We start from the raw sequence: 10,618 nt of genomic DNA, 5'->3' as shown, positions 1-10,618 counted from the left end.
ATGGCCGGTTCAGTGGCGGCTGTGGGACTGGCACTGGTGGCAGCAGGATTTGCAGGCCGCTATGTGATGCGGGCTGTGAAACACATGGAACCCCAGATGAAACAAGCCCTCACCAACTGGTCCAAGACTTTTGGAGGAGGATACTATAATGGTGGATTCGAAGCCAACATGACCACAAGAGAGGCTGCACTGGTTTTAGGCATCAGTCCCACAGCCAACAGGGATATGATAAGAGATGCCCACAGAAGACTTATGATCCTAAATCACCCAGACAGAGGTGGATCTCCTTACCTGGCAGTAAAGATAAATCAAGCAAAGGATATTATGGATCGCCAGAATACGAAATACAGTATACATAAATACACTTATAAATAAATATTTATAAATATATTATAAAACACACACACACACACACACACACACACACACACTCCGAGCCCTTTAGTGGTTTATCCTTTTGACAGATATGTACAAATATATATGTTGCATGTACATGCATTTATGTCAATACAAACTTTAATCAACCAATCAATACCCATCAGCGAAGCTATGCAGTAGGCCTACCCGTTGTCAAGGCAAGGGTACCACTGTATGTACTATGCAATCAGTACCTGTCATCACAGCACTTGGTGCAGTACCTGTTATGAGTGCTTAGAGGTCAGCCTATGATGTGAGTATGATGTCATGATGATGCACCAACTCTTGTTTGAGTGGGAATCTCCATTTATCTGTATGGGTTTCAACCAATCGGCTTGGCGAGAGTGACGTGACAGGCATCCAACCAATCAGCAAAGCCATGCGGCACCCGCTGTCAACGGTTACTATGTACTATGATGTCAGTACCTGTTGTCAGAGAACTTAGTGCCATAACCTCAGCACAACCTATATCAGTGTACTTGGGAGTCCAGTCAGTACTACGACATCATATTGATGATGCACTAACTTGTGAGACTTAGGGTCGGATCTCCATATTTAGGCAAGAGTTTCAACCATCATCACTTCGGTACAATCAATCATTCTAATCTAATCTAATTACTTACAGGGGCACCAGCTGGTGAAATAGGTACACCGTCCAGCCGTCTTTGAACCGAAGGACAAAATGTCAGGAAAAGACAGGATTGATATATTCCCGTCCAGAATGGCCCAGACCACCATGAAAGCCAGACTGAAAGGGGCCCAGACTGGTCATAGACTGCTCAAGAAGAAAGCAGATGCCCTCTCCATGCGCTTTCGCACCGTCCTACGCAAAATGATTGAAACCAAGACCAAGATGGGAGAGGTGATGGGCGAAGCCGCCTTCTCTTTAGCCGAAGCCAAATACGCCGCAGGGGACTTCAGCGCCACTGTACTCCAGAATGTGAATAAGGCCCAGGTGAAAGTCAGAGCCAGGAAGGACAACGTGGCAGGTGTCACCTTACCCGTGTTTGAGCGCTACCAGGACGGCGGGGACAGCTATCAGCTAACCGGTCTGGCTAGAGGAGGAGAGCAGATCTCTAGATCGAAAAGAAGCTATGCCAACGCCGTTGGGCTGCTTGTGGAGTTGGCCTCCTTACAGGCGTCGTTCATCACTCTGGATGAAGCCATAAAGACTACCAATCGTCGCGTGAACGCCATCGAGTATGTGCTCCTGCCTCGCATCGAGCGCACCCTCACCTACATCGTCGCAGAGCTGGACGAGAGGGAACGAGAGGAGTTCTACAGGCTGAAGAAGGTCCAGGAGAAGAAGAAGCAGCTGAGAGAGAGGACAGAGTCAGAGGTCGCTGCTCGCCTGGCCGCACTGGGTCCCATTGCCGAGCCCCCTAACATGCTAACGGAGGGGATAGACGAGGACCTGCTGTTTGACTGACACGCTAGCTAGCTGCACCTCGTCACCAGTGTTACCAAATTCTGGGAGAAAAACAAACAAGTACACATACAGTAGGTCTATGAAAACAAGCCCAAAACAAGCAACTAGGCCACATTATCACACACACACACACACACACACACACACACACAGGTGGTCCCCATATCAACAGTATACGCTGCAACGCGTTGCAAGCTTGTAGATATGTTCTTTTTTTTAAATTGGGAAAGAAATGGGAAATATTTGAAATATTTAAATATTAAACATTTTAATAACACATCTTTTGCCTGGCATGTTAATGTCTATTTGTGCAAATAAGAAACAAGCGTTTTTTTTTTTGAGTGTGTGTACATGTTGTAATGTTTTGTTATTTCATTTTCTGTATTGAAGCTACAAATGTGTTGGGTACAAATTGCCTTGAAACATTCAAAATCGGCTACTAGTGAGAGCATCTGTTTATTACTAAATAAACTATGATTAAAAAACATAGTAGATATGTTTACACGTAGCTTGTACTGTAAGTGAACTGTTATAGGTGCATTTGTGTGTGATTGGATAGCTTGTAAATATTCCAGTCTCAGCACATCGTTTGCTGTCATTGCAATTGCTGTCACATTGTGGAGTCCATGACGTGGTTGTTGTAGGTAATTGTTTTCCCCAGAGTGTGCTCTTGTCTCTGTGGAGGACCAGACAATACTGACAGTACATCATGGCGATGCTGTGGTGATGTCAGTGGTAGAAAGTAACTCGGTACATTTACAAGTTGTGTACAGTGTTATATTTCAAATTGTTCATTCATATGCAGGACGTTGCGCAAATGTTGGCAAGTTTATCATTGTTTAATACAATCAGATAGGACTTTTCTGTTTCATCAATGGATAGCCTCAAAGGCTTGTATAACTTAGAGCAGGGGTCTTCAACAGGGGGTCCGGGACCCCAGGGGTCCTCAGAGTTACTACAGGGGGGTTTCCAAAAATGATAGGAACTTTTTATTACTCTCCGCCAGGAGAGTATTGTTATCACTGCGTTTTCACTTTCTAAACATGACACACCGATTGGTCAAGCCTCACGTGACACGTGAAATACTGTGATCTGATTGGCTAGTGACGCCACCGGGCCTATATATACATGGCATCACTCTGACAGTGTCTCCGCCACTGTCAGAGTGAGGTAAGACGGGAACCATGAAATGGCCGCATGGCTGATATATAATTGGCAGATAGGACAGATAGGACATTTATATAGACAGGAGGGATATGACATAGGACACTTATACAGACAGGAGGGATAGGACACTCACACAGACAGAACGGAAGAGGACACTTACCCAGACAGGTTGGATAGGACACTTACATATACAAGAGGGATAGCGACCTATAAATACATGTGTCACTGTGATAAGCCAGATTCCAATACCGAAAATCCGGCCACTAGCTCACTCCCAGACCTTCGAACCGGAAGTAGTCAAGTAGTCGCGGTCCAATTGTTCCTATCTGTCTTATTGGACAGATAGGACAGATAGGACACTTATATAGACAGGAGGGATATGACACTTACATAGACAGGACGGATAGGACAGGCGGAGAGTATTGTTATCACTGCGTTTTCACTTTCTAAACATGACACACCGATTGGTCAAGCCTCACGTGACACGTGAAATACTGTGATCTGATTGGCTAGTGACGCCACCGGGCCTATATATACATGGCATCACTCTGACAGTGTCTCCGCCACTGTCAGAGTGAGGTAAGACGGGAACCATGAAATGGCTGCATGGCTGATATATAATTGGCAGATAGGACAGATAGGACATTTATATAGACAGGAGGGATATGACATAGGACACTTATACAGACAGGAGGGATAGGACACTCACACAGACAGAACGGAAGAGGACACTTACCCAGACAGGTTGGATAGGACACTTACATATACAAGAGGGATAGCGACCTATAAATACATGTGTCACTGTGATAAGCCAGATTCCAATACCGAAAATCCGGCCACTAGCTCACTCCCAGACCTTCGAACCGGAAGTAGTCAAGTAGTCGCGGTCCAATTGTTCCTATCTGTCTTATTGGACAGATAGGACAGATAGGACACTTATATAGACAGGAGGGATATGACACTTACATAGACAGGACGGATAGGACAGGAGGGATAGGACACTTACACAGAATGAACGGAAGAGGACACTTACCCAGACAGGATGGATAGGACACTTACATATACAAGAGGGATAGCGACCTTCGCGACCTTCGAACCAACACAAGTCTTCTGGCGGAGAGTTGTGCTCCGAGGAGCACTTTTTCTAGTTTTATTTACACTTGAACCCTACCATCCCTGGGGGTCCTTGACATGCAAATGTTTAAGAACTGGTTTAAACAATAATAATACAAATTGGAGGCAAGCCCAAATGACTACACTTTAAAAACAAGCCCAACAAAAACACAACCACCAATTTTTACAAGCAACTTTACAAAAAATCTGTGCCTAAAGTCGCTTATAATGGGCAGATATTGCAACACTGTGTACCAGGATAGTGTCCATCATTCTCCTCCTCATCCCCTTTTGCAACCACCTCCAGATTGTCCAGTTACACTCCAACTACAGAGCGAGCCTCCCTCACCCAGCTTGTTCAGTTTGTTGGCATCATGGGACAGTTGTTTGCTATTTTGGATCTGCTATTTGTCTGCCATCGAATGGCTTGAGTGAGTCTATGTGCCGCTGACAGACAAGGGACACCTCGTTGTTCCAATTTCACCGTCTGAGAGGGTTGATGAACAACACTTTTACCTCTAAACAAATGTAAAAAGATGGACAAAATTGCTGTATAGACACATTTTTAAACTGTCTCACAGAATATATTGTCCAAATCAAAATTACTTCAGCGTCTAACACTCTTGGTACAGATTCCCTTTTGTTGTGTCTGACAGTCAGAGAAGCTTTGCATGGCTGTAACCTCGGTTCAGCTTGGAGTGGGAAATATGCACCCTCCCCAACCCCCAACCCAAGGCCAGTGTCAAACAGTAGTCAACAACTTCTGACAAGATGGAATGCAACTAAAAGTAATAACCAAATCAAGGATGTTTCAGGCTGCCCTTGCAGGGTTCATAAAACACTTTTTCTTAGATTACATTTAAGAAAAAGCTACATTTCTTGCAACAACCAAGGTTTAAACAGGCCAGTTAAATTGCAAACTGATTGTTTGGATATAGTATGTGAATCCAATGCACAGCAATAGTAGTAGCAGTCATCATCAGAATCGGCATTGGCAGGGGGCGCAGTTCATTGACAGTCCTCACTGCACTCGGGAAGAAGCTGTTTCGCATCCTGCTCGTTCTGGCCTTAAATGTTCCTGTACCTCTTCCCAGAGAAGTCCCTTATGATGCTGGTGGCTCTTCGGGCACAGCGCTCTGTGTAGACCTCCAACAAGGAGGGAACAGAGGCACCAATAATCTCCCAGATGTCTTCACCACCCGGTTCAGCTGATGTTTCTCTTGTGCCCTGCGGTCAAACTGTGGGTTAGGATGGACTCAATGGTGCCCCTATTAAGGTGGTGAGGAGAGGAGTAGGAAGGAGGAGTAGCCTTTTTGAGCCTCTGGAGAGGGTGTAGCCTCTGCTGGGCCTTCTTAATGATGGCCGTGGTGTTGGTGGTGGAGGTCAGGTCCATCTGCCAGATGAACCCCCAGGAACTTGATATTATTAACCAATCAATGAATTAATCACTGTACTTGTGTAGTAGTAATCAGGGTTGGATTTGCTGCAGGAGAGGTTGGAAGATCCATGCCTCTGCTTTAGAAACCAGTTCCGCAGAACAAAGAGCTTTATCTGACTGCTGACCCCAATCTATCCGTGTACAATAGTGTGTGCTTATGCATGCCTGTGCATCCTCGCTGACGTTATCCATGCATAAGCAAGTTGTGTGTCCGCGCGCCCACATGCCCTATGGATGGGCATTCCATATGCGAGACCATGTGTGCATGCATGCATGCATGCGTACATATATTCCATAACACATGAGCTAGCCTGCGGGGCACGGCATGTGCTTTCCGAGCTTACATGTCGCCATGCCATAACCTCTTCTGTGGGCTCCAGACAAACCCTGGCCTCCTTGTTTTGGGCATGTCATAATACAGTAGGCAGACATTTTAAAAAACACAGGAGATGTGCACGCTTACAACGTGTGTTGTAAGGTTGTAGATCAGCTATTTTCAACATGCATTTAATAGGGACTAAGTGGTCAATTTGGGTATTTTTTGTAGGAAACTTGAGAATGCAAATGAGTGAACCCCACGTTACAGTTTTCTAAGACTGTGAGGCCCTAATTAAAACTACGGCCAATTGACACCTCCCCTGTAGCAGCAGAGTTCCTGTTGTTGCAGCTCTCAGCCCCGTACATTCTGACGTGACCTCATTAGCATGTAAAAAGTGCATCCATATGTGCTCCGCTGTGTCCGCGCATGTGAACTGACACATGATTTACATAGTTAACGAGCAGCCGAGCGTGAATAAAACATGTGAACCGTAACGAGGCGCGCGACATCCTGAAACATATGTCGCGATCTGCGGGAGAGAAAAGCAGGAGGCTCTGAGAGGTCGGCCTGCTAACGTGGGCCCTTCGTTCGGAGCAGGTGTGGGGTTCCCCCCCTCCTGGTTCTGTCTCTCTTTCATCGTTAATTTCTCTTACTCAAATGTATTTCTCAGATTTCTCTCTCTTGCGTATGGTTACTGTCTCTCTCCTTCCTTCTCTGTGTCTCTTTCATCTTCCCTAAAAAAAAAGACCCCTGAAAGGAGGATGCTGTGGCCCCCCCACCCACAGCGGGGAAACCAACCAGATGTGTGTTGCACTTAAAGGGCACAAATCAAATCAACGGTACAGTTTGCAAGGGGCGCCGCATTTTTCAGTTCCTGTACTTTACGGCAGCTGTGACTTGTGCACTGGTCGTATCTCACAAAGGGTTTGACTTAAAAGTGTAAATCTGACGTTAAAGCAATGCAGGATGAAGCGAGCCTTGGCTAATATACTGTATGGGGGATTACGATCTGTCGGATATAGCACAGACTACAGTGTGCAAATGGAGGCTGCGGTGTCCAAACACACAATATATAACAAGAGACTGTAAGACAGTTGCGGGGGAGTTTATACTGTATATACATACAGTACATTCTAAACAATGTGAGATCATATTATACTGTATGAGCAGAAATAGTTTAATGGAAGTTCAAATACGTAGAGGCTGCTGTACTCTACACTACGTCAAGATCACTTCCATCTATTCAGTTCAGGAGTTTTCTATAGCACTGGTTCTCAGTGTGGGGTCCCGGGACTTCTAAGGGGGTCGTTGAGCGAGTTCCAGGGGGTCCCCAGCTAAATCATTTATACTTTAGTTAACAAAATTGATCCTTAAGGGTCTTGTAAGAGTGTACAAACTGTCCACTGTCAGAGTTAGATTGGGGTCCCCGAGATTAAAAAAACATTAATGGTATGAACTGGACCTAGTCTCGCGTAGCCAGACAACTATTCCACAATCTCCGAATGCTATATACATTGTATAGTCTGGAACTACACCTCCCGAAATCCGAGAGAGGAAACTGGCACTTCCATCCACGAAAATATATTTAAAAATATCTTCACATTTTATTATTTGATTTCCATTTCTGCTAAGCAGCAAGATATATATACTTAGATGATGCGACTGTAAAGACGAAACGGAAGTGGGGAGGAGGCTTCACATCCGGTTTATATTTTAATCATGATCAGAGCTTCCGAGTCCCAGACTTTATGATCGGAAACATTTGAAAATTGTGGGAGGCAACAGTCTGGTCATGCGAGACTAAACTGAACCTAATGCTGGACCTAACAAACTGGAGGTCCTTAGTGTATTACCTACGTTTGCAGGAAACTACGCCCACGTTTGTTTCCTGCATTTGAGAATATCAGTTATGTGATCGAGGTTTCTTTATTTTTTGCATTTCCTCATATCATATTCATATACGATGACAAGGTCTGGGGAAAGACTAAAGAATCAAGATAGCACCAGCAGCAGTACCAAGACATTTTGTCCATTAGTCCTTCCTGACGCTTAAGGTGCATGGACATGCTATGTGCTAGGTTCTTATACTCCTAAGTAATGAACCTCTTTCCCAGTGTTTTAAAAATACATGAGATTACATCCGCTTGAATGTCTGAGGTCTAGGACCCAATCATTTCAATAATAGCCCACTCAATGTCGAGTTGTACTTAAAGACCCGTGACCATATATTGTCAGAGGGGAGAGAGGGGTCTCATGTTTTCTAAGTGAAACGGAACATGTCAAGTATAAACAGTGCGGAATTATGGCAGCCTGCTGCATTGCAGTGACATGCACATTTCTATCTGGGGCATGTGCTTGCACCTGGTCCTCTTAACCTCTCTCTCTCTCTGACACACACACGCATCAAAGCACGCATGCACGCACACACAACCCTATAAACATGCAATGTATGTGGCTTGGCAATTATCCAATACATTTTCGAATAAGAAAATGCTTAGTGCTTAGCGCATTCACCCATCTCTGGTTAGTCCCTCAGTTCAATCAGTTAGTGCTTCCTCCAAAACTACCGTGTGAGGTTTTACAATGTGAGCAAAACACAGGCATAGGATATTAATGTACAGATATGGCATACTATTCTTTTTATCATTGTCATTTTAAAGAATTTGAGAGACAGAGCAACTGTCACATGTGTATTGATAATGGGGCAGTTGGGAAAGGGAACTTCAAATGTACGGTAGGAGAGAGAGACTGGAATAGATCTTGAAGAAGAGGAGGAGGAGGAGGATTAGCATGAAGGAGATAACATATTAAAAGGAGGCTTTAATGCTGTACCAGCATTAAACGTTTTGATATCCAAAATCAGAAACCATCACAAAACTGCAACAGGGAACTATCATCTCAAAAAGCCTGTGAAACAAACGATTAAAGAAAGGGTGTGTGTGTGTGTGTGTGTGTGTGTGTGTGTGTGTGTGTGTGTGTGTGTGTGTGTGTGTGTGTGTGTGTGTGCGCGCGCGCGTGCGTGCGTGTGTGCGTGCGTGTGTGTGTGCCCGTGTGCACATGTGTCATAAAAATGAAACCCCACAAAACCCCTACTGTGGGGAAATCATTCATAAAGCTCAGATTTTAAAAGGATATCAGCCTACAGTACGTTCCTCCCCTATAGCCCCCCCGACTCGCCTCCGAACACTCTCCCCTTCACACGGCCACTTCCAAGCCGTTCCCAGATCCTCCCTCAGGCACCGGCTATGTGAGCCAAGGCAGTTTGTGTGCCGGAGCTGGCACTGTATGGTTCCTATACTGTGTTCAGAGCATATGGACCCGGCCGAGCAGCGTGCACAAAGACACTCTATCTGATGCCAACTGGGTCGTAAATAAATGCCAAACCCTGTCAGTCTTTCCATCCAACACCTCCCCCATCCCCCCCTACCCCTACCGACCCCACAAAAAAAAAATCACTGTTGGACGTGTTCCCAGAGTCACGCCGCACTGACTTCACCCACAAGACGACCTAATTGGGGAGCTGTCATGACGCGTAGTTAGGGGAAAAAACAGCCACTCCAATAAGGTGGACGTTTGAGTCGAGCGCCGTGAATTACAACGATCCTGGGGGGAAAGGCATGCTGGGAGTTTTTTTGGGGGGTGTTTGATTAATGGTGTCAGAGGAGGTATTAAAAGGGGGGATTTTAGAAGGGTAAGGGCTGGGTTGGGGTGGGGGGGGGGTGTGACAAGGAGGTGGTGGATGTGTGAATGGGTAATCACATCTGCAACCCTCGGCCCTGCCACCTAATACTCTCGCTGGGGGCCAAGGCAAACACAGCTGTGAAATGTCCTCGCCGACTGCACAAATAATAAATCTGTATATGACCGCACTGGGTGCTCACTGCAGAGGCGTCTCTCTCTCTGTCTCTCTCCCCCATTCTCTCTCTCTATCCGTCTCTCTGTCTGTCTTCCATTCTTTCTATCTCTGTTCATCTTGCCCCGGTTCTTTCTGTCTCTCTCTCTCCCTGTCCCCCCTCCCAGAGGGACCGCAGCATCGCTTCAGGGCCTAGCGACTGTTGTGTGTGTGTGTGTGTGTGTGTGTGTGTGTGTGTGTGTGTGTGTGTGTGTGTGTGTGTGTGTGTGTGTGTGTGTGTGTGTGTGTGTGTGTGTGTGTGTGTGTGTGTGTGTGTGTGTGTGTGTGTGTGTGTGTGTGTGTGAAATGAAAGACAGTCAAACGCTGCCTCAAATCAAGATCGATGGTGATAAGGATGACAATGTGTGTGTGTGTGTGTGTGTGTGTGCTTTGGAGGTATTGTAGATTTAAACTCATCCATCCACATTTGCTCCCATTTGGACAGCTCCAGTCTGGTAGTTTAGTGTGGATGAGGCTCTTAGCAGAGCGTGCAGGATTCACAAAACCAATGAAAACGATATGAGAGAAGCGTCGCTATTTGTTCTGTCTAGATTTGTACTGATTGCTCTGTCCTATCTCTGAGTCGTACTCCATCATATTTTGATGTTTCAGTGAAAAAGCTGCTACTACTGTTGCCATTACCTTAGCTGCTGTTAGTGCTGTTATTACATATTATTATACTAGTCCCACATTTCCAACCACTGTCCATCAGTCACGGGATATGGGACCCCAACTACGGATTCCATTTAAAAAAAAAAGAAAAATTGTGATATTATCAAACATAAATATCAAACATAACACAGTCTATATTTTCCAAAAAGAAATGCATGTATTAATTCAAGT

At 45.3% G+C, this 10,618-nt stretch overlaps 2 protein-coding genes across 2 annotated transcripts; both read left to right on the top strand.

Moving 5' to 3' along the window:
• Positions 1-375, top strand: LOC311051418 (mitochondrial import inner membrane translocase subunit TIM14-like; the record flags this gene model as incomplete). Its single annotated transcript, XM_084065984.1, has 1 exon — positions 1-375. The coding sequence occupies one exon, from the start codon at positions 1-3 to the stop codon at positions 373-375; it is 375 nt and encodes a 124-aa protein (XP_083922110.1).
• Positions 376-1,099: 724 nt separating this feature from the next.
• LOC311051417 (V-type proton ATPase subunit D-like) lies at positions 1,100-1,846 on the top strand (the record flags this gene model as incomplete). Its single annotated transcript, XM_084065983.1, has 1 exon — positions 1,100-1,846. One exon carries the CDS (start codon positions 1,100-1,102, stop codon positions 1,844-1,846), a length of 747 nt encoding a protein of 248 aa, XP_083922109.1.
• Positions 1,847-10,618: the final 8,772 nt, after the last annotated feature.

The sequence above is a fragment of the Gymnoscopelus microlampas genome (assembly GCF_963454915.1).
Source record: "Gymnoscopelus microlampas genome assembly, chromosome: 9".
Lineage (NCBI taxonomy): Eukaryota > Metazoa > Chordata > Actinopteri > Myctophiformes > Myctophidae > Gymnoscopelus > Gymnoscopelus microlampas.
Note: the sequence above shows the minus strand (reverse complement) of the source record. Positions and strands in the feature narration are given on the sequence as shown.